The 24,193-nt window shown below is 45.0% G+C and overlaps 1 protein-coding gene and 1 long non-coding RNA gene across 4 annotated transcripts in view; one reads left to right on the top strand and one right to left on the bottom strand.

The window, feature by feature from the left end:
- LOC310836347 overlaps positions 1–5,851 on the top strand; it is a 34,677-nt gene extending 28,826 nt beyond the window's left edge. Inside the window, exons 2-3 of the long non-coding RNA XR_014560023.1 lie at positions 1,534–1,673; positions 5,723–5,851. This is a non-coding gene — a long non-coding RNA (uncharacterized lncRNA). The remainder of the gene's footprint in view (positions 1–1,533; positions 1,674–5,722) is intronic.
- CCDC180 (coiled-coil domain containing 180) overlaps positions 1–24,193 on the bottom strand; it is a 58,773-nt gene that overhangs the window by 26,534 nt on the left and 8,046 nt on the right. For 2 of the 3 annotated variants that reach the window (XR_014559987.1, XM_083721309.1), the window contains exons 10-27: positions 23,379–23,498; positions 21,265–21,344; positions 20,891–20,979; positions 18,720–18,842; positions 15,960–16,133; positions 13,490–13,605; positions 12,248–12,374; positions 11,342–11,381; positions 9,922–10,223; positions 7,912–8,129; positions 5,706–5,881; positions 4,486–4,666; positions 3,598–3,744; positions 2,793–2,937; positions 2,578–2,694; positions 1,520–1,618; positions 771–863; positions 73–266 (exon numbers count right to left, since the gene is read on the bottom strand). Coding sequence is in view for 2 of the 3 variants with exons in the window: in XM_083721309.1 (XP_083577435.1) it covers positions 73–266; positions 771–863; positions 1,520–1,618; positions 2,578–2,694; positions 2,793–2,937; positions 3,598–3,744; positions 4,486–4,666; positions 5,706–5,881; positions 7,912–8,129; positions 9,922–10,223; positions 11,342–11,381; positions 12,248–12,374; positions 13,490–13,605; positions 15,960–16,133; positions 18,720–18,842; positions 20,891–20,979; positions 21,265–21,344; positions 23,379–23,498 (2,541 nt within the window). In the remaining variant the exon portion in view is untranslated. The remainder of the gene's footprint in view (positions 1–72; positions 267–770; positions 864–1,519; positions 1,619–2,577; positions 2,695–2,792; positions 2,938–3,597; positions 3,745–4,485; positions 4,667–5,705; positions 5,882–7,911; positions 8,130–9,921; positions 10,224–11,341; positions 11,382–12,247; positions 12,375–13,489; positions 13,606–15,959; positions 16,134–18,719; positions 18,843–20,890; positions 20,980–21,264; positions 21,345–23,378; positions 23,499–24,193) is intronic. The other variant, XM_083721310.1, reaches the window with a different exon arrangement.

Below are 24,193 nucleotides of genomic sequence, written 5' to 3'. Positions count from 1 at the left end.
TTACTGTGCTCTCAGTCTCCACCACTTTTGCAAGAAACAGGACCATCCCGCCCCTTTCCCTTCAATACCTACCCAATGAGGTGTTTGATCACACTAATCGCTGCATCGTCAAAGGCTGGCTTCCCCATCCGGCTTGGGTTCAACAGTGATGTGCATTCAACACCCATCACAAATGTCTTGCTTTCCTGCAGCATGCTGTCTGATTGGATGGAGGTTGTCACGGAGGTAGGGATTGTGGGGTCTTGTACATAAGAGAACACAGGGTCCTGTGTCGGAAAGGAGCAAAACAGATGAAGCATCCTATTGGACCAGACCAAAGGTCAATTTCCCCAGCTTCCTGTTTCCAACTGTGGCTAGCCAAGTGCCTTGGGGGAAGCCACAAGAACAACATAGCGATCTGCCTTATACTAAGTCAGATGATTTATCCTTTTAGTTCAGCACTGCTTACACTGACTGGCAGTAGCTCTCCAGGGTTTCAGGCAGGGAGTCTTTTCCATGCTTACCTGGAGATCCTGGGAACTGAACCTGGGGCCTTCTCCATGTGAAGCAGATGTTCTACTATTGAGCTACAGCCCTTCCCCAAAGGGTGAGCTTTAAGCTTTACAGATCTGCAAATTTTCCCATCAACACCATGTGTCATTTTGCCCATTAATTGCCAGGGAACTGTCTTTTTGCTTATGTTATTCTTGTGTAGCAGTGCATGGTACACAAATGGCACTAGAGAGACAAATAATAATCATTACAATCATTCACCCTGTGGATCTATTTACCAGTTCGAGCAGGCAATTGAGATACTTGCTTCTCTTTTTCAGTTCTTCCATCACAAACGTGGCAAACTCATAGAGTGCTTCTGAAGTTACAGACTGGGAGAAATAAACAAACCAGGCACTAAATATGCATTTGTTCAATATAAACATATACATATATATACAGTGGGACCTCGGGTTACATATGCTTCAGGATACAAACGCTTCAGGTTGCAGACTCCCCTAACCCAGAAATAGTACCTCAGGTTAAGAACATTGCTTCAGGATGAGAACAAAAACCGTGCGGCGGCGGCATGGCAGCAGCGGGAGGCCCCATTAGTTAAAGTGGTGCTTCAGGTTAAAAGCAGTTTCAGGTTAAGAATGGACCTCTGGAATGAATTAAGTACGTAACCAGAGGTACCACTGTATTAACATTGCTATTTTTCTAGAAAAAGAGGTGCTGGAACTCACCATGAACACCTCCCTCGTTCTCTTAGAATAGCATTGGCACCCACCTGAGAGGTGCCGGAACTGAATTCTGGCAAGTTCCAGCTGAGAGAATTCCATAGTTTACGTGCTGCATGAAATCATTTCTTGTTGTTTGTCCCAAATCTTCCAATGCCCAGCTTCATTTAATGAATGATCCTCTTACTGAGGAATCCCTGACAAGCTTCCAGGTCTGCATTCCAGACTTCAAAAACCCACTGGATGTGACTTGAACCCCTTGCAGCACAAAGACAAATCATTTTTAATTGCATGCTGTTGGAACTTACTTCCTTATCTGCAGTGGGATGGGCACAAGCATCAATCCTTCTGGTGAGTTTCTCCATGTAAGAGTTTAACGTCTGGGTCTGCCAATTGGATTTTGCCACCTAAGAAGGAAAAGGGGGAACATGAAGTCAAAAGCTTAACTGAGATTCACAGAAGGTAAGTGGAGAAAGGTTTTCCTGGCTGACACTGATACAAGGGGATATGGGGCTTCCAGTGGCAGAACTATAATTGGGCAAATGCATTTCCCCAGATGTGTGTTTACCAGTTAAGGAGAAAGGCAAGGGTGGGGAAATCTGCAGAGGATAGTTTTGTGAGAATCCATCCCCCAGAGGTCTGAGAGCTTTATATTGGTGATCTGCAGGGCATCTCTGGCTATGCATGATATGTTGTTTCAGAATCCTTCTTGTCTCTTTTGCCATCTTCTACTCAGCCTTTGCTGTAGAGAGCCAGTGCTGTAGTGGTTAGAGTGTGAGACTAGGGCCTGGGAGATTAGGGTTCAAATGCCCGCCCCCTCATCATGAAGCTCACTTTTGGGGCCAGTTGCTGCCTCTCAGCCTAACCTACCTCACAAGGTTGTTGTGAGGATTACATGAGGACTAGTACCAGTAAGAACCAGGTTCAGACTCCCACTCAGCTATGAAGCTCAGTGATCACTGCCTCTCAGCCTATAACCTACCTCACAGGCTTGTTGTGGGGGTTAAATGAGTGTGGGGAGAACTGCAAATGCCACCTTGAACTCCTTGGAGAAAAAGGTGGGATATAAATGCAACGAATAGATGAAATAATAAATAAAAAAGGCGGGTCTCACAGGCGTTCCCACCAGGACTCATTCAGTTCTGGGGGTCCTTCCTGTGCTTTATCCCTTTTGCTGTTTGTGTGCAAGTGCTAATGGGGAGGATAAGTTGAGTAAGGGCTTGTCAAGCATTGAAGGAAGTAATCTGGAGCCCTTCAAAGCTTTAGGTAAAAAGTCATTGAGCTGGGGGTAAATGAGAAAGCTCCACACTTGCCTCTCCCCACTCTGGCAATAAAGTAAAATAAAATACTCTTCATTTATCTGCACCTCTGTCTTGATTTTCACTTGAGTGTTCGTCAAGAACCGTTGGATTTTCTCTATGAAGAGCCGGTCGAGTGCCAGAAAACGAAACTTGCTTTCATATCTGTTGATGACCTCTGTAGCCTTGGGAGGCAGCGGGGGAAAATAAGAGTTTTTATTCTTCTCGCTGTTCTTGATGCAACCTCTATCTTGCTAGAACAGGGAGCCCGGCATCTCCTCACCTGCTCCAGGTAAGAAGACTCCATCTTCTCCAGGTCAATCATGATCAAGCCCTCGACAAACTCAATGCGCCCACTCTCCTTGTGCAGGCGCTTGATGAAGCCATCTAGTTCCTCAGGAGAAAAATTTCCGCCATCAGCAAATAATCTGGAAAAAACCAATGAAAAATACTGGTTAAGGATGCTAAGACTCTGGATGGCCTGAGGTTGGAAAAGGCCTTGTTTATGATTCCACCTGTATAGCAGGATCTTATAAAGACTTAGTGGAAGCTGCCTCTTTAGGGGAAGGACACTACCTTGCCTACCCCAGTCTGCCTTCAGCCAGCCCCCCCCCCCGCCTGCTTTCTCACTTACAAGGGGTGGTGGCACCAGCTGCCAGCTTCCTCCTCCTCCTCCTCCTCCTCCTCAAGTCTCACTATTGTCCCTTGTAGAACTCAGCAGGGGAAGGAGGAGGGGGACAGGAACGTGGCTTAATTTCTACACTTGTGCAAAGCTAAGATAGGGAATTTATAGGCCTGGGGGTTCCACTTTTGTGGGTTTCCCAGTGGTGGCTACCATGACTAAGTAAAGTTGCCTTAAACACCACAGTGGTGCTGATATCAGAGCGGCGCATCAGTGCCAAAATCTTGCAAGATTTCTCGAACTATGAGAGATCTTGTGAGATCTCATGAAATAAGCACCAATGCTGGTACCCATTCTCCGCTGACAGTGGAAGTGGTGGGGCACCCACAGGGGCACTGCCTCGGGGGCTTCACCCCACCTCATGGAATCCACTACACCAGCCACTGCTGAACAGATCTTGGCATACCTGCACGCTTTAAGGAAGTCAGTGTTTGCATCTCGCAGCTTTCCTAGTGCTTCTTCCAAGTACTGCCTGTAGCTCCGAAGGGAGAGCTGCATGACCTCCACGTGGTCAATCAGCTCAGTGCGCATATTGTTGCTGAGACTCAACAGCCTGAGAAAGGAGATGGTGATAGACCAACAAAGCTTTTTACATTTATATTAAACAGCTTGACTGTAATAAACAAATAAATCCTCAAAGTGAGTTACAAAAATGATAAAACAATAACATTGTGAATAAGAAGATTAATAACAATTTAAGACTTTCAAAAAGTTACAATAACGACTGACTGAAAACTGATGTAAAACTTGCATCAACTTTCTCAGCATCTGGACAGGGTTGCCTAAACAAAAGTGTTATAGCAGGTGCTGAAAAGAATAGAGTGAAGGTGCCTTTCCTGATGTCAATACACAGGGAGTTCCAAAGCGTAGAGGCCACCACACTAAACGATCGAGTTCTTACAAATACAGAACAGGTATTATATGGCATCAGGGGCATTGTTAGTTCCACAGATTAAAGGGATTGAGTGGGTGTATGTGCTGCAACATTCAGCACTAACTGCAGCCTCCTGATCAAACTCAAGGGAAGCCCCACCCAAAGTGCATGGCAACAACCCAGTTTTGGAGTAACCAACACATAAACAACTGTGGCAAGGCTTCCCTGAACTAGTCACAGTTGGTAAAAGGCACCTCTAGCCACTGAGCCTCCAGTGAGAGACCTGGATCCAGAAGTACCACCAAAATCAAAAGCACTCAGGAAACCTGATGTTGTGATAAGGTAGCCCCTGCTCAACCAATTCCCTGGGACTGAAGAGGCATGGGGGAAAGCTGTGCTACCCCCTCCCCCCCAACTGACTTTTCTGCCCTGGTATCCATCAGGAAGATGTTCTCCATGTCTTGGATCTTCCGCCGGAAAGTCTTGCTGACACGGTTCTGGTCTTCTCGGAGCTTGGAGAAGGCGGCTTTTTCTTTATTCAGGGCCTCCACCACACCACTGCAGTGTCGCACTAAGCGGTCGTTGTGAAATCGCAGCTCCGCTGAGAGGGGGGGAAGGAAAGGCGTGCAGGGGTGGGGTGGGATAATGTTTAGGTTCAAGCCAGTGGGAGTTGAAAGTAAGATAAATCTGGAAAGCCTTGCAATCCATATCCCCCCCCCCAATGCCACGGGGTGCCATTGCTCATACATACATTTTTTTTTATTTGTGTGTGTCCAGACACCACTGAACAAATTTCCAAAACCCATCCTTGCCTTCGCTTTTTATAAATTCAGCCTCCACAAATCTGTCAACGTTTTGAATTTGATCCTCTGCCTACCAGTTGAGGCCAGGGTGACATTGGTCGGTGGAGGGCAGGGGGAATTTAACCTAACAGCTGGGCACAACCATATATAGCAAATCAGCCTATATTATTTGCAGAGACTCATTATTCCCCTCCTAGAACTACAGTTTATTTATTGCATTTCTATCCCATCTTCTTCTCCAAGGAGCTTGAGTCCGTGTCCATGGTTCTTCTCCTCCTCCCCAGTTCATCCTTACAATAACCCTGAGAGGTAGATTAGGCTGGGAGGCAGTGATTGGCCCTAGGTCACATGACTGAGGGGAATCTGAGCCATGGTCTCCTGGGTCCTAGTCCTCTGTCTAGCGCAGGGGTAGGCAACCTAAGGCCCGGGGGCCGGATGCGGCCCAATTGCCTTCTAAATCTGGCCTGTGGATGGTCCAGGAATCAGCATGTTTTTACATGAGTAGAATGTGTCCTTTTATTTAAAATGTATCTCTGGGTTATTTGTGGGGCATAAGAATTTGTTCATATTTTTTTTCCAAAATATAGTCCGGCCCACATGGTTCAGCCCACGGCTGAAAAACGTTGCTGACCCCTGGTCTAGGAAGTCCCCTCTTATGACTTTCAGGACCCTTAACAGCCCCCAGAATTCTTCTGGGGAAACCATGACTGTTTAAAGTGGTATTGTAGCGCTTCAAATGTATGGTGTGGATGTGGCCTTAGTGTTAGTGGGGAGTAGGTGGGCTAGCTGAAACAATTGTGTCACATTGGTAACAAGTAGCAGTGAAAACATTAATACCCATTCTGACATCGTAGATATCCTTCTCGATGCGCTCCCGCCTTGGCTCATGAAGGTGAGCGCGCAGCTGCAGTTCAGCGCTGATCTCTTCTTTCTTGGAGTCCACAATGACCCAGGCCTTGGACAACGTCTCAGAATACCAGTTCTCCAGGTGTTCAAAAAACTGCAGCCGGATTCTGTGATGGGGAAAGAGAAGGAAGGGAAAAGTTGGGGCATCCTTCTGCTTACAGGAACAAATCTCTCTCTCATAAGTTCTCATCTCTGCTTCATCAGTGTTCACTGTGTTGCATCACGCAATGTGGGTGAACCCCGGAGCTTCACAGGCTTCTGGCAACCCTGGCTATGCTTTGCTTCAGAATTTAAAAAGTAGGAGACATGCTTTGCTCCAGGTTTATGGGAAGAACTGTCCATCCTCAGATTAGCTAAGCACCCTCCCTCCACATTTTTATGTATGAGCTTCTGTGCTAAGCATTTCTCTTGCTCAGAAGTGGTGAGTCAGAGATGTGTTCGGAAGCTTTCTTTGTGGGTGGGGCATTTGTTACTTATATGAAAGGCCAATCATGGGGGTGGCAAATCCCAATGAAATATGGCTTGTATTTGTAACCTTTGGTTTGTACTCTTTCTGTATTTGTAACATCTAATTCAATGTGTAGTCTTGAGAATGTATTTTATATAGTAATGGCTTTATGGGGGGGGAATTACTTTTAATTTTTTATTTTTTACTGGATTCTTATTTTAACTTCATAATAAAGTCTTGAAATATTTTTGTTTTTGGTGGTGGTGGTGGGGGAGAGAACAGCAACAATCCTTCCAAGGCCACCATTGAAGGAGGTTGCAGGTTCAGAGGAATGAATACGTTGAAACTTCTATCATTCATTTCTCCCAATTATGCTAAAGATCCTTAGGATCAGATGCAATGGCATGTTCAGAGGGTAGTCCACAGCCAGAAGCTCATCTTGTTTTGATTATTATGCTGAAAGATGCCTTGAACAATCTTCTTCTTGTTCTTGTTCTTCTTGAAAAAGGCATTTACCTGGAAGGCTACGTGTCTCTGTATTAATACCGTAAGATTGCTTAGATCATCTGGAGAAATTCTACCTGTGACATGGCACCCTGCAAAATATTGTTGGGTGATGACTCAGAAAATTAACTTTTTCTGCTGTTGTTGCTATATGGGGAAACGCTCTTCCCTCTGTCACACATGAAGCAGCAGCCAACAGTCACTTCAGATATCTTATAAAGACTTGTGTCTTTACCCAGGCATTCTCCCTGGCCTATAAATCAGACCCGGATTTATGTGTTTGAAATCTACGAGATGTCTGTTTTCTGCACTTTTGTCCACACCAGTTTCGATATTGCTGTTTTTCAGGCTTTGGGCTGCATTTTTGTTTTTACTAACGTATTTTTGTTTTTAAAATGTACTTATGCCCCCGCTTCCCCAAAATGAGACTCAAGGCTGCTCACAAAAGCTAAAAAAGACACAGATAAAACACACAGGAAGCTAAAGATGATAGTCAAAAAAGTAATTAAACTATAACAGAATTAAAAACTATAACAGATGCAAAATATATATATTAAAATGCAGGTAGTAAAAACACTGTTGTGCTATTTAAAAGCCCTTTCCTTAAAAGCAGTAGGCTTCCAAAAGTCTGCTGGAACAAAACAGTCTTCACCTGTTGGTGGTAGGACAACAATGAGGGAGCCAGTTTGGCCTCCCTAAGGAGGTAGTTTTGAAGTCTGGGAGCCGACTTTTCAAAGATCATGTACCACTCAATAGATTTTTTTTTAGCGGCATGTAAATGTTTTTAATTAAAACATAAATAAATGCCATTAAACTACAGGTTTATTGCATCTCACACAGGCTTCACCTACATAAATACAACTTTATGTACTCAACAAAAAAAATAATAAATAAATAAAAAGTGGATAAGGCAGCCTTGTTTGCTTGTCTTTCCCTTCATAGAAAGAGTTTCAAGCCCTCTGCCTTGCTTACTAGGCTCTGGGAGGACCATGCAAGGGCTCTGGAAGCCCTTGCAAGATCCTGCAGGGCAGCCTGAGATCTTAGATGGCCCCAACCTCATTTCAGGGGTCGGGGCGGTTTTGGCTTTGTGTAATTTTGCTTTTATGCACAAACCACTGGAACATAACCCACACAGAAGATGGGATCGAGCTCTAAACTAAGAAAAGAGATTGAAGTCCTACTCACTGCCTTCTCACATCCATAAAGAAACTCTCAGAGAGGTACACTTGCTCTAGGTAGGAGGGCAGCAAATTCGCCTTCAGTTTCCCCACATAATATTTCTCAGATTTATTGATTTTAAGCTTTGGTGAGTTCAGAACTGCCTTGTAAGTGTTTCCACTGGATGTAGTGAAGAACTCAGTGGTCATTTCCATCAGGCGTGACGGTGTCCTAGAGAGCCTCACCTGCGGATGAGGCAAAGGGAGAAACCATGACATTGGTTCCCAATTAAAAGCAACATTTAAGTCAGTGGATGGCATAAGGTAAGAATTGTTAGCAGGGAGGTTAGATGATGTTCCAGCAAATGAAGGGTTTCATCCCACACCTTTCCAGTGCAATTCCTCATTGCTTTTCTTATATCACAGTATGTCCAGTCTTGGGGGGGGAACTGGGCCTGTTGCACGAGACCTCTTAGGCTACCTAGGTTTAAAGAGTTTAACTTCCCCCAAAGAAATATTGCAATTTCCTAAGGATGATGGGAATTGCAGCTCTCTGAGGGCTAAACTACAGTTCCCAGGATTCCTGGGATGCAAGAATCATGCACTTTAAATATATGAAGAAACATTGCAATGCATGTGATATTTTCATTTAGAGAAAAGGCAAGGAAAACACTACATGATGTTTAAAACTGTGCATGGCAGTGGAATCTGATGCCCAGTTAAAATGTTAAAATGTACAAGAGACGGTCCAAACTGTGTTGGAAACATGAAGAGACTGAGGGATCTTTCATACATATGTGGTGGCAGTGTAAATAACCCCAAAAATACAGGGAGATGGTTTACAATGAGCTCATCTTCCCCCCCACCCACATTTACATTTCCGAAGAAACCAGAAGCCTTTCTATTAGCAATAATTGATGATGAGCTCCCCGCAAGGCTATATAAATTTTTTTTAATGCTGCAGCACCAGCAAGAATAGTGTATGCTAATAGTTGGAAAGAAAAAGAAACACCAACAAAAGAATAATGACTGTATAAATTGACAGAATATGCCAAACTTGCAAGCATGACAGCCAAAATAAGTAATCAGGGTGGAAAACAAATAAAGGGTGAATGGGAAACTTTTGGGGAGTACTTTTTAAAAAAATGATGCTAAAATGAAATTACAAGTAGGGATGATTCTCTGAACAACAGTTAAATACAAAGAAGAATTGGAAAGGAAAAAGTAGGGTGGATTAATATATGGATATACAGCAGTACCAGACATATTACAGACACCATGGAAGGCTAGGCTAAGAAGTCTATATGGAAAAAATATTTGATGATAACGTTTGATATGTAAATAGAAAAATGCAAAATGCTATGCTATGCGCATGCACACAAATAAATGTGCATGGCATGGAGAAAGTGAATAGAGAGATTTTTCTGCCTCTCTCATAACAATAGAACACATGGCTATCCAACAAAGTTGAATGTTAGACTATTCAAGACAGATAAAAGGAAGTCCTTCTTCATGTAGCAGAAGAAGAAGAAGAGAAGAGTTTGGATTTGATATCCCGCCTTTCACTCCCTTTAAGGAGTCTCAAAGCGGCTAACATTCTCCTTTCCCTTCCTCCCCCACAACAAACACTCTGTGAGGTGAGTGGGGCTGAGAGACTTCAAAGAAGTGTGACTGGCCCAAGGTCACCCAGCAGCTGCATGTGGAGGAGCGGGGAAGCGAACCCGGTTCCCCAGATTACGATACTACCGCTCTTAACCACTACACCATACTGGCATAGATAACCTATGGAACACACTTCCACAAGAGGTACTGATAGCCAATAAGATAGCTTTAAAAGAAGATTGGACAAATTCATGGAGGCCTTTATCATGATGGCCATGCATGGCCTCTATGGTTGGAGGCAGAAATGCTTCTGCATAGCAGTTGTGGAAACCAAGGAAACGGAGAGCACTCTTGTGCTCAGGTCTTGCTCCTTCTATGTCTTTCTGTGTTTGCTAAAGTCATCCTGTTCCCCCACCCCAACCCAGTGGAAACTCACAAATGCTGGTGCTGTGGCATTTTCCACGTCACGGACCTCAACAGCCTCTTGCGTAGTAGAACTGCTCCCTTCATCGGATTTCTCCACATTGTCACTTTCCAGGATAAAACTGCCATCTCTGGGGATGAGTGCCCCATCACTTTCTGGAGCAGAGCTCTCTGAATCCCCTGCTATGGTAATTCTTGATTCCTTAGCTTCTGGGTTCACCTCCACCTGCTGTTCCTCTTTTTCTTCTTCTTCACTTTTGTTCTCAGAGAAGCCCTCCTCAATTCTGTCCGATTCTTCAATGTCCTCCCCCATTTCTGCCCAAAGAGCATAAAATGAAATTATTGTGAACACAGGTGCCATCCAGTGCTCTGAAGAGGAAAAATTAAAGCAAGGGAGGTGGCCTCAACCCCAGGGAGCTTACAGTTAAAATTTCACAGGTGGGGAGGGAGGCAGCAGAGGGAGAGGGCAGAAGGAGAGAGCAATGAGCTAATTGTGAGTGAATAAACTTAACATGCATTTAGACTGCACATGGAAGGCTGTAATTCCTTGCATTTTTAAGACTGTAAGCTTTGAGACAGAGGCCTTCCTTCCTTTTGTCCCTCTATGAATTGCTAGGCATATGAATACTAAAACAAGAAGGAGGAGGAGGAGGAGGAGGAGGAGGAGGAACCCCTTTTTAGCCAGAGGGCCACATTCCCTTCTAGGTAAATTTCTGAGGGCCTTATGGCAGTGGAGAGTGGGGCCAGAGGCAAAAGTGGGCAGAACACGACAAATCACCATAGTGCTGATTTCTACACACACTCACCCACCCTCCCACAGCTCTCCTGCCTCTGTCCAGGCAAGCAAGGAGCAAAACCAGAGTTCAAGGACTTAGCCCAACTAGGCAAAAATATGCAAGGAGGGGGCAAAGCAGAGCTAGTAGACAGTGTGGCCTAGGGAGCCGTATTTGACTTCTGTATCTGAAGTTCCCCACTCTTGAGTTGAGAAAAAGGAAAAGGAAAAAAATAACACAAGGGTCACCTCCGGAGGGTTGGCAATGAGGGTGTTGGCAATATGCGTTCTTACTTTCCACACTCCCATCTCTTACAGGTTAAGTAGTCTCACTCAAGGGCAGCCTCCCCTTCCTGAAAATCTTGGAGGGAGAGGGTGGGTTTTGAAGGAAGAGACCTTAGGGGTTGTTTAAACAAACTGGGATGAATATTTGTGGAAAAAGCAAAGGCCTTTACCATGGGCTGAAAAATCAACAGACAAGGGGCCTGTTAGGTATGTGGTGGTGGGGAGTTCCAAAGGATAGGTACCGTAATACTGGAGGTTCAATGCCGACATCATGTGGAACAAAATGCCTGATTGGATGGTACTGATTCTCATGATTGCAAGAGGCAAAGTTGTGCTTTTTAAAATACTATATTACACTGTGGAGGATAGAAATTACCTTCCTCTTCACTCATATCCCCAGTTTGCTTGAATGGCTTCTGATTTTTTAAAAAAGAAAGTGGGAAAAGAAAAAATATCAAGAATTAAAAAGGATAATTCATTATTTTTCACAAATAATACTTAATGCATGACATCTACACAGCGCACTTGGGTGCTCATTGCATGCCACTGACAGCATTTTATTTTGATCTCTACAAGAACCCTTACAGGTAGGTCAACACAGGTTTGGAAGGCTGAGTCTGAGAGAGAAAAAATGCATTCAGATGGCATGTCCCCAATCCCCCAAACCATGTTCAGGGGCTTTTAACACACTGGAATCCATGCTATGCTCTTCATCAGCTTTGTGTATGTGTGTGGGGTTGCCATTTCCTTGGGGATCAACTCCACTCCTTTTTCACACACTGTTACTCTACCTCTTCTGAGTCAGGTCACAAGTGGCTGCTCAAGAGGACTAGGAATGTCACAGATGCATCTGGGCCCTGAAGGGAACATGTTCACAGTCCATCAATTTAACTGAGTTCAAAGAAAGAAAAGACAGTCCCCACTCCTTTAACGGGTATCTTCATGAAGCTCACTAGGTGACCTTGGGTCAGCCACTCGCTCCCAGCATAACCTACCCCACAGGGTCACTGGGAGGAGGAAATGGGAAGGGGGAAAATTATGTACTGCCACCTTGAGCTCCTTGGGAAGAAAGGTAATAAACAATGTAATAAATAAAACAAATGAAAACAGCAAACAAATAAATTACTAACTGTACCCTTTTATTCCCATTTTGTTTGCTAGATGAACTGAGCAAGAAGTCAATTTCAGTGTAGGGAAGGGGAACATGTGCAAGGATGCAGCACCTGCCTGCACCTATTTAAGTTATAAAAGTGTCAAATTCAAAGTCTTGTTTTCTACATACCCCTTTGTAGACTTCCCACACATTAAAATACCGGCTGACAGAGGTGCTGTAAGAATTCAGGCTGCGTAAAATACAGTCTGGATAAGCGGATAATTTAGTGAAGAGATCTTGTTGGAAGGTTGCATATCTGTAAACAAACAAAGAAACCAAAACTTTTTAATTATTTTTACTTATTGCATTACTTGTCCACCTTTTTCTCTAAGGAGCTCAAGGTGACATACATGGTTCTCCCCCCTCCTCATTTTATCCCCACAACAACCCTGTGAGGTAGGTTAGGCTGGGAGACAGCAACTAGCCCAGGGTCATTCAGTCAGCTTCAGGGTTGAGTGCGGAATTTGAACCCTGGTGTCTCCCAGGACCTATTTAACAATTTTGCCACAGATATTATCTGATTGTGCAAGAATTCATCAAATATGTACAATGTAGAGGTTTAGAGGATTAGAGGTTGACATCAGAGGCCGCTGCAGTAGAAGTCAACATTCGATAACAACAGACACCGTGTACAACTGCCAGAATCTGTCGGCATCCTAACTTGCAGCAATGAATATTCAAACATCTATGACAGATGACTTACAACTAAATTGAGTAAACATTGTGCGAACTTCATTCATTCAACCAGAACCATTGAATCAAGAATGTTGGTTTTGGATTTGGATTTTGAATTTTGAATTTTAATGGCAATTCTTGACATCAAAATCTTCTTTAACTGGAGAGAGTGGGGCTAGAACTAACGACTTGCTGTATACAAAGCATGTGTCCTGCTACCGCACCTCCTCAATGTGGGTGTAGACTTGGCATGTTTAACTGGCAAGCCAGCATGCCCAACTGTCAGGGATGATGGGGTTTATAGTCCCAAACATCTGGCTGGAGAAGGCTGCTCTAAAGCTTTGAAACATGCAGCCTATGGTAGCTCACCAGACTAGGCATCCACCCTGAAAAGTCCCAGCTCACATCCTAGAATTCCAGTGCAGACTCAGTCTCAGGCCATTCACTGTTTTGTGCATCAGAGAGCACATTGTTCTTACTGGTTGACAGGCATACCTAGGGCAGCATCTGCAGAGTTTTCTTTTAAAGCAAGTTTATAGACCCTATGGTTGTGGAGATAAGCTTCGAATCATGCAGTGAGAAGGGCACAGCAGCTTGTTTGTCAGTTCACAGGATTTATATACATACTGTACATCTATCTATCTCTAGCCCAAAGCATTTGTGCTTCCTCTGCCACCTGCACTGCTTGAAACATACCCAGCTCGAATGAAGTCCAAAACAGCATAAACCTTCTCCAGCTGGGCCTTCAGTTTTTCATCAGAACTTTGGGTCCTCAGTTTGTCCACGGTCACATCCAGATTAATTTCCCTTAGCTGGCTCCATATGGAAGGAAGCAGTCAGCATTAGAATGGTTAATGCTAGAAGGCTTAATTACTTGGGGCAGGGCAGATAAACCAGCTAAAACTTGAATTGATTCAGGCTGGAGTTTATTTCCACTGCTGCTCCAAGCTACTTTGGGACTGGTGTGTTCAGAGGGTATAAGAATTAAAACAGTTATAAGGCAGCCTTACAGTGAGCAGCAGGTTGAGTTTTCTAAAATCGTAAGTTATTTCACACATCTTTCAATTTCTAAAAGAATCTACATAAGCTGACTATCTGCCAATATACAGTTGTTGTTTTATATGGTAACCAATCACATGATTAAAAAGCATATTGATATTCAGGGAAACATTCAGTAATTGGTCAAGAGGTGCTAAATAATTTTAAAAAATATATTAAGTCAGCAGTTTTGTGATACTGTTCCCAAAATTTGTGTTTGCTTTTGTTTATTCATTGTCTGAAATTATTAGACTGTGATTTAAAAATGTATTTAGGATACTGGCTGTAAGCTAGTTTGGGAAAACTTTTGTTCTGAAACATAAAGTAAATTTTAAAAACAGAAGAGAATACAGTGCTACAAACAAGAACTATGTAGTTTAGTTAAGCTTATTTAAGAGAAAAGGGGGTCACTATGCAGTTTACTTTAGAGAAAAGCTGAAAAAGCAGAGACATGATAGAGGTGCACATAATTATGTTGTCAGAGCTGCCTCTAGGTCCCAGCTCACAGAAGACCATCGCTAGGCTGTGGTAATGTATAAAAGTCTTTATTGAAGTTCAGTTTCCATTTCAAAGCCACAGCGTGCAGCCCTACGTCTTAACCCCTAGATCGGCGAAGTCCCGTCTGAGTCTCCTCCCCTCTGACACCAGTTTAAGATCCTAGCCCTGCTCCACCTTTTCCGCTGCTCTCTCCTCCTCTGGGTCCTCCTGCCCGCTGGGGCATTGCCCTTTCTGGACTCTTCCGACACTGAGTCGCTTAGCTCCTCCCCCTGCCTCCGGCGGGCTTTAGGACCCGGTTCCCAATCCTCATTCTCTGCTGTCCCGCGCTCCTGTACATTTGAACTTGCCTCTCGCGCCAACCCAGTGACCTTTCTCCTAACCGTTACACTACTTCTGTCACTGCTTCCCTCTTCCGGGACACTGGCTGGATCTGACCTCCCCTCCGTTGCCCAACTCTCCGACGGAGGCGTGGTCAGCCCTGCCTCGTCTTCTCTTCCTGTTGGGGAATGCACTGACCCCGATACTTGGGAACCTTCCCCCCCACTCTGCTCTGGTGGGGAAGCTGGTCCTGATTTCCAACTACTGCTCTGGGAATCCCTGCTGCCCCCTTGCTCCTGGGGCGTTCCCCCTGGGAACCCCCTGCCCCTGGCCACTGGCGCCCCCTTCTGTGAATCTTCCGATTCGCTGGAGAGGCTCATGGAATCCCTCGGACCACTGTCCTCTTCTCCTACGCTCCCCTCGGATTCTTCCCCTTCGCTCTCCATTTCCCCTCTTCCCTGTGCCTCTGCTCCTGAGCCCCTGACATATGTAGTTTGGAAAAAATGGATACGGAGAGGTCTTTTCTCCCTCTTTCATAATGCTAGAACCCAGGGCTGTCTGTCCAATGAGGGCAACTTTTGGAAGAGTCGTGGCAGGTAAAAGGAAGGACTTCTTCACACAGCACACAGTTAAACTATGGGATTCACTTCCACAGGAGGCAGTGAGGGCCACCAACTAGGATGGCTTCAAAAGATGACGGGACAAATTTAAGAAGGAGGTTAAGGATATCTGTGGCAACTAGTCATGATGGCTGTCAAAGGCAGTATGGCTCTTGAATACTACCAGCTGGGAATCACAAGTAGGGAGAGTGCTCTGCTCATGTCCTGAGTGTGGGCTTCCCATTGGGGCATCTGATTGGCTACTGTAAGAAGAGGATGCTGGACTATGATGGGCCAGAAAGGCTCTTCTTATGCTCTTATGTTATCAGAGTCAATGTGGTGCCATAGATATAGAGTGCCAGGCTAGGACCGGGAGACCAGGGTTCAAATCCCCCCCTCAGTCCCAGAGCTCACTGGGTGAGAACAGGATGCTGGACTAGGTGGACCTTTAGCCTGATTCAGCAGAGCTCTCTTGATGTTCTTGCTTTTTTCCATAGACTAAGCCAAAGCAAAATCACGTGAAAATAAAAATTGCAGATCAAATTGTGCAAATAAATTTTGCAAATGCACATGGCTGATTCAAGATGCAAGAGTTCATGCAGATTTGCCAACAACCTTTCTTCTGTCTGTCCCCACCAAGATCTCTGATATGGCCTACCACATTGTATTCTCTGTCCTCCCACCCCTCACTAAAACAGACCCCCTGCTCTGACCTTGTTTAGATTTTCATGCTTGTTTCGGCATTCGTTCATTTTACTGTGAAGCTCGTTTTCATAACGAACAAGGCTGCATTTGTGGGTATCAAAGAGAGTGAGAGCATCCTGGAAGTACTGGTAGACATTCCTGCAGTTGATTTCTGTGTGCTTAACCAACTGTTCTAGGTGGTCCTGGAGAGAAATCAAACGGAAAGAATTTGTGATTTAGGATTTTGGTTAGCAGATGCAGTCAGCATTTAGCTGAGGATGGGTAGGGCCCAATTTAAATCAGTGAGGACCAATCTTATTCACAACCTCCTCCTCAGGGCTGTCTTAAGCATATCTGGCGCTGTGGTGCAAAGATCCCTCTGGCATCCCCCCCCCCCCCGTTTCCTAGAGTTGTTGACCTTTTTTGGGGGGAGCTGGCACCACACTTACACATTATCTCTAACAAGCCCTTAGAACAAAATAAAATGAAAAGGCAGAAGAAAATCTAATGAAGTCCTCAATTCCAAAGCAACACTCATTCAAGACTCAGCAGTTCTTCTAATTCATCCTTTCTTTAAATAAACTAATAAAGACACAGACAATGAAGTTCCCAGCCAATTTGTGTTTAAGTACAAAGCTGACGTTTTCAAATATTGTGGGGGGTGGGTGTAAAGCAGTGACATCCTGAACCTAAAAAGAACCCAAAACTTGGGTCACAAAGGCTGCAGCTCTAACTGCACTCACCTGAGAGTAAGCCCTGCTGAATCTAATAGGACCTTACTTCTGAGTAGACAGTAGGACTGCAGCAAGAAACACAGTTGGGAATTAGGGCTTTCTGTTTTAAGACTCAACCAGAGGAAAATGTAATATTGGAGATTAGGGAGAAAGGAATATGAATAGATTGTGGGGAGAGGGCTGACGAGAGACCAAAAACCACAGGTAGCAAGACAAGGCACACTTTCTGGGGAGCAAGTCTCACACACAGTTGCTTGGGGTGAGGACTGCAGAGGGGCCATAGTTGGGCTGTGTGTGTCTGTGTGTTTTTCAGAAAAACGTAGAATTGGAAGGGACCCTGCAGGTCATCTAGCCCAACCCCCTGCAATGATTTTTAGCTTGTATTGATCTCAAAAACCTTCAGTGCCTTTTTTTTTTTTAGTTGGATAGGCAATTAACAGGCTTTTTTTCACAAATAAGGGAGAAGGAAGGTTGCTGGCTTGGTTTGGTTTGCCTTTGTTCTAGTTTTTAGCATGTGCTTAGTACCGTAGTTTCAGGCTGTGAGCCGCCCTGATATCTATGGGTGGAGGGCAGTAGTAGTAGTAACAATAATAATAATAATAATAATAATAATAATGGTGATGATATTTTTTGCAGGGCTTGGAGTGGGTGGTGGCCAGGTGCTGGAATGAATTGGGTCGGTGCTAAATGGTCTGGCTTGCTTTACAATCCCTTGGGACCTTGTTGGTGGGGGGGGCAGAGAAGGAGCCCACCCCCCGAGGAGGAAGAAGAAGAAGAAAAGCGAAGGGAGGAGGCTTCCCTTCTCCAGGATAGAGTTGCCCATAACATTAAACACAGGGCAGGATTCCAGGGAGAGAGAGAAACAAGGGCAGCAGCTGCTGCTACTCACAGCTTGGGCTAGATGTCGCTGAAGAGGACGGGCAAGGGGACCCTGCAAACAGGGCTGCAAACCCAGCACGGAAGCTCCATGGCCTCGCCATCGCCCACCTCCCTCTTCCCACAGGCTGGGCAGGCGAAAGAGAGAGAGAGAGAGAGAGAGAGAGAGAGAGAGAGAGAGAGAGAACTGCATGCCAGCCAGCCATATAGCTGGCGGGGCGCAGCTTCTACCTGAAGCCTCTGCAGGGATTGCTCTCTTCCTGTGGAGGCTTGGAAAGCAAGCTGCATGCCTGCCAGCCATATGGTTGGCAAGGTGCAGCTAGTGGGTGCAGGGAAAGGGGATGCCACTGGCAAAGCTGTGCAGCTCCCCCACTCGCTGGGGCGCCCCTGAGAGGACAGCGCCCTGGTGCAAGGCACCAGTAAGCCCAATAGGAAAGACGCCTCTGCTCCTCCTCCCAAGGAAACATCCAGTGACATAAATAAAATAGAGGAATGCATCTCAAAGGTGCCAGTTGAGGCATCTGGGTTGCATTACCTAGACAGCCTGATAGATAATGCTAGGGAGGAACTGGTGAAGAGTGTGGCTCAGGGAGAGAAGGGTGCCTAGGGAAAAGGTGTGATGTGGGAAGAGCCCTGAGCAGTGTTCAAAACTCCCGTTGTCATAAGTGCATTTTGCAACAGGGAATGTCATTAGCGCAAGCAGTTTCTGATCTAAGATTTCAGATTAAAACTGCAGAGTGCAAGGAAAGGACCTTTTTCTGCCTCCCCACTGCCAGCGACTCTCTGAAGACTGGAGAAAAGACCCTCTTAAGAATATGAGGGGGGGTGGGCAGGGGAAGGACTAGATCATGTGAAAAATGAACATAATATTTTAGCTGCAGTTCATTCATTTTCAGCTTTGTATTCTTGTTGTAAAAAAGTGCCTAAACATTCTGTAGTTGTGCCCATAACCTAGGTTTAAGGTGCCATTTAGCTCCTAGCTTTCATATTTCAGTTTCTGCCACTGGTCCTGAGGGCCAAATGCAGAGGCCTTGAGGGCCACACCTGACCCACAAGGAGAACTGCTACACAGACCATGGGTTCTCTCAATTTGAGTTGCAGCAGGTTCATTTCTGCTGCTCTGATCCTGCTAGGATGCGTTGCAGGAAATGTGTTAGGAAGAGACACTGGCAAACTTACGTCCATCATTTCTACTTCCTGCTCAAAGCGACTCTGTAACTTCCCAACTAACTGGTAGAAATTTGGATTCACAATCCTTTCAGCCTCTTTTTCCGCGCAGATTTTCTTATCTATCAGTTTGTTCTAAAATTGGAGAGGGAGAAAGTGTTATTAGTAGTGAAGTTCATAAATATGCAGCCTTGACTCCACTGATGTGTTTCAGTTATTATGAATTAATATTGCTTTTCATTCACAGCAGGGCTCATGGGCCACATGAGGTCTGGTAAGTGTTGCAATTTGGCCTATGATACTATTTCCCTGTAAACCACACCCACTTCCATCATAGATGACACCAGGTGTGGAGCAACTAAAAATGTGGATGCAAAAGGATGATCAGGAGCTTAAGGTGCACTGACACATGTTCCTTGGCAAGTAGGGTTCGCTAATCCACACTGGCAGCTAGTCACTTTTTATTTATTTATTTTACAAAATGTATACACTGCTTGATTGTAAAAAAAACAACAACCCCCTCAAAGCAGTTTACAAAAAAAGATAAAACAACAAAATGATCAATAAGAAGATTTAACAATGATAATTTAAGATTTTCAAAGCATTCAAATAACAATAAACTAAGAACAGATTAAAACTCACACCAACTTTCTAAATACCTGGGTGGACTTGTCTAAACAAAACCATTTTTATCAGGTGCTGAAAAGGGTACAGCGAAGGTGTGTCAGCCTGTCATGGATGCACAGGACTGGTGGGAGGCACCAGCTGGGGACCCTTAAGGGACGAAGGTTCAGAACCCGAGGATTGGTGGTGGGACAATGATGAGTTGTCAGAGAGAGAAGAGAGAGGAGACTGGGAGAAGGAGGTGTCAGAAGCAGAAGAGGTGTAGTGAGCAGGAAGAAGTTGGGGCAGAGGGCAGTCCAGAACCAGAGGCAGAAGAAGAAGCTGGAGAGGAGGGGGGCCAAGAGGCAGGAATGAGATGGGCTGCTGAAGAAGCCTGGGGTTCTCCCCCTTCTGCTATGACCAGCTCCGCCACCCCACTCCCCAGTCTCCCAGAACCAGAAGAGGGATGAAGATGGTGGAGCAAAGACAGACAAGGTATCTGAAGAAGTGTGCATGCACATGAAAGCTCATACCAAGAACTAACTTAGTTGGTCTTTAAGGTGCTACTGGAAGGAAAGTTTTTTGTTTTGACTATGGCAGACCAACACAGCTACCTATCTGTAACTGAGACAAGGCACAGATTGCTTAAGAAGGACCATGGGGAGGAGGAAATTTAGGGAGCTGTGGGAAGACAGGGACCTTCAGTCCTCACAACTGCCTCATTGAGGCAAGATCTGCTGGAAAAAGTTGCTGTGCTCGCTAGGCCTGGCTTCATGAACTGTTTTGTTTCTTTGACTAAAGAGAGTTAACTTTCCTTACATCATGTGAGTTATTGCTTGCTCCTGACACCTGCCCTGACATTGCCTGATGTCAATAGGCTTTGAGCTTTTCTGGTCTGGGGGGGGGGGCGGAATGTAAGTTTGCTGACAGCAACCCTCTTTGAGGCTAGTGTTATAACAATGTAGGTTACTGACAGGTAGGCAATCCTGCTCACCTGTCAAATCAGATATAGTTGGACTCCAACTCCTTTCATGCCTGACCACTGGCCATGATGGCTGGGGCTAATAGGAGTTGTAGTCCGACAACACTTGAAGGTACACTACAATGGCTACCCTGATTTAAGATCTGGCAGTGGGGAGTTTACATCTTACATCATCATTCCTTCCAAATCATTAGTCGTTACAATCTTCAAAAATATCTATATTGGCATCTATATTCTGAAGGCACACCTCTTTAAACTGGCTCCTGACACTTGAGATGTATATATTAGGGCCTATCTTATTACTGTGATGGTAAGTTTTTTAAAAAATGCTTTTAATGTTGTGTTTTGATTGTTTTAATTTGCCCTGGGACCTTAGAGTGAAGGGTGGGTAAATAACAACAACAGCAGATTTTCTCTTCTTCACATCTGTAGTCAGGCTGAAAAACAGAAAAACAGTTTTGATTGTTTTAATTTGCCCTGGGACCTTAGAGTGAAGGGTGGGTAAATAACAACAACAGCAGATTTTCTCTTCTTCACATCTGTAGTCAGGCTGAAAAACAGAAAAACAGTTTTCAACAAAACTGATTGGCCCACTAACCTTACACTCCTGCACCTTTGACAAACACTCCTGGCAAACTTTCTCGTACTGGAGGCGGATTTTCATTAAGTATTGGACATTGTGGGTATCTTGAAACAAAAATTAAAATTAACACAAGATTGGATATGGTGGTTACAAGATTGAATATGAAATATTCACATCTTCCTGTTTGTGAACATGTGGAGCACTGTTTGTTCCATCTGAACAGCTTTACTTGTTTTCATCATTATAAAGATTTTATCTTATTTCTATAATGGTATATTATATTCTTGTAGCCTGCCCTGAGACCTAAAAGTGAAGGGTTATAGTTAGGAAATCTGGTAAATATAAAAATTGCAGCTCTAAATAACAATAGCAAAACTTTTGTTCCTTACCTATCCGCTTATTTAAAGCCACCAAAGATTCATACCACTCATTTAATTCAGCCTTGGATTGCATCAAAGGAAGCATATTGCTAAAAAGACGAGACAGAGAAACACTTAGCACATAAAGCTCTTGAGGTCTGCATGACAAATCTTAAATTTCATTTGGGTCCCAGTTTTCACTGGTCACATATTAGTTATATAGCTGAGCTGAAAGTTCCACAGAGAACTTTTCCAGGGAAAGCTGAAGGGGGGAGTGTATTGTTTGGGCATAGGAGAAAATCTGGAAATTTGTGGGCTGGGACTGGGGGCTCAGTGAGACAAGTGGAGGTAGCAGATTTCCCTTTCTTTTCACGTAGTTTGGCTGACAGCACTCCTACTGCTAAGCCTGGAGTTGGGTGATACAGGGAGCCAACTGGAAAAACTGAACAACAGGTTGTATCCCATGTTTGTCCTAGAATGCTGTGATTCCTGCATTGCAGGGGGTTAGACTAGATGACCCTTGAGGATGTTTTCAACTCTAGAATTCTATGGTTCTATACTTACCGAGTAGGCCCACAGAAACTAATGGGTTGCATAAGGAAAACGTCCTGTGCAAACTGCTGGCATGGGGGGTGGGGGTGGGGACAACATGGTTTGGGACCATAGGGGGAAGTAAAATGTTAAAGTCCCTGGCCTACATACACATCTGCCAACCACCCATAATTTGACACCATCAAAACATCACTACTACAAGCCAGGGTGGCTTTGTTCTGTCCGCACTATGGGAGGTACAGTGGTGCCTCGCAAGATGAAATTAATTCGTTCCGCAAGTCTTTTCGTCTTGCGAGTTTTTCGTCTGGCGAAGCACGGTTTCCCATAGGAATGCATTGAAAATCAATCAATGCGTTCCTATGGAAACCGCCTTCAGACCAGGTCCGGGGACAGTCTGTCCCCCAACCTCTTCTGAAAGCCGGCGGGGGGGCAAAAGTCTTTGCTTCCCCCCGCCTGCCTTCCCGGGACAGCGGAGACTTCTCCGCTGTCCCGGGGCGATTTTAAAATGCTGGCGGGCGGCAGCGAAGCCTTCGCTGCCATCCCCCAGCATTTTAAAAGCCCCCAGGACAGCGGAGACTTCTCCGCTGTCCCGGGGCGATTTTAAAATGCTGGAGGGCGGCGGCGACGCCTTCGCTGCCGCCCGCCAGCATTTTAAAAACCCCGGGACAGCGGAGGACTTCTCCGCTGTCCGGGGCGATCTTAAAATGCTGTCCCGGGGCGCACCTTCCCCTCTGTTCCCGGACCTGTCTTGAAGGCTTGCGGTGGGAGGAGGGCTTTCCTCCCCACCGCCAACATTCAGAAGGCTGTTCTGAATGTTGGCGGTGGGGAGGAAAAACCCTCCTCCCACCGCAAGCCCCGGGAACAGAGGAGAAGCCCTTCGCGCCTTGTCCTCTGTTCCCGGACCTCCCACCGCAAGCCTTAGGACAGGTCCGGGAACAGAGGAGAAGGCGCGCTGCGCTTCCCCGCTGTCCCCGGAGATTTCCCTATGGGCTTTCGTCTTGCGAAGCAAGCCCATAGGGAAATTCGTCTTGCGAAGCCGCTAAAAAATCGGAAAACCCTTTCGTCTTGCGGGTTTTTCGTTTAGCGAGGCATTCGTCTTGTGGGGCACCACTGTAATATGCCTCTGAATACCAGTTGCTGGTAATCATAAGGAGAGAGTTACTGTTATGCTCAGGTCCTGCTTGTGAGCTTCCCACGGTGCACCCGGTTGGCTGCTATCAGAACAGGATACTGGAATAAAAGCATCTTTAATATATGAAAATAACAAGATGAGATGTGGGAAACAGCAAGATAGGATTGGATAGAATTATGAACATTATTTGGACAGATTTGTGGACATTAAGGCAGCAGCAAGAAGATGATTGGACCCCCCTTCGGAACTTGAAATATGGGTACCCACAACAAAAATTTAAAAATTCGGCTTTGTAATTTGGAATTTATGTGATGTGATTTGATTTGATTTGATTGGTTGGTTAATAAAAAATATTTTTTTTTTTAAAAGGAATAAAAGCATCTTTGGCCTGATCCAGCAGGGAAGCTATTCTTACGTTCTTAGGAATGAGAAGTTACATTTTATTCTCCTGTTCACCTACCCCAGTGAATATAACAGTGCTGTTCTCTTCTCAGTGAGTGATTTTTGATCTTGTAGCATATTCTCCAGCTCCACATTCACAGCACTCGGGTGCCGTATTCTTTCACTTTCCATGAACTGTCTACAGGACATGACAATAAACATTAAATGTGGGCTTTCTTTTTTGCGAGGGATACTGTGCGATTGAAAAGCCACACCCATCTTATACTGCCCAAATCTCCTGCTCCATCATGCCTTCTTTCCCCCAAACTGCCATCTGGGGGCAACCATTCAATCAGTCTGCCTCAGTGGGAGAGATGAGAAGCAGAGTTCACCAAAAGACCAGCTCTGTTAAGCAGCTTTTATCTGTGAACTATGATAGCTGGCCATTATAAAAACAACTGTTTAAGAACTGGTTCCCGAGCTTGATTTCCACCCTCTGCCCATCCTCTCCCTTTCTCCTTGTGTGTTGTGAAGCCTGAGGACAGGGACTGTCTTGTTTTAACCAATTGTATGCAAACCTGGGAACCACCTTTGCATAAAGAGCAAAGTACAAATACTCTAAATACAGTGGTACCTCGCAAGACGAATGCCTCGCAAGACGAAAAACGCGCAAGAAAAAAGAGTTTTCCGTTTTTTGAGTCGTTCCACAAGACAAATTTCCCTATGGGATTGCTTCACAAGACGAAACGTCTTGCGAGTTCTTGCGAGTTTGTTTCCTTTTTCTTAAAGCCGCTAAGCAGTTAATAGCCGTGCTTCGCAAGACGAAAAAACCGCAAGACGAAGAGACTCGCGGAACGGATTAATTTCGTCTTGCGAGGCACCACTGTAAATAAA

Source organism: Podarcis gaigeae (genome assembly GCF_964106915.1).
Source record: "Podarcis gaigeae genome assembly, chromosome: Z".
Lineage (NCBI taxonomy): Eukaryota > Metazoa > Chordata > Lepidosauria > Squamata > Lacertidae > Podarcis > Podarcis gaigeae.
Note: the sequence above shows the minus strand (reverse complement) of the source record. Positions and strands in the feature narration are given on the sequence as shown.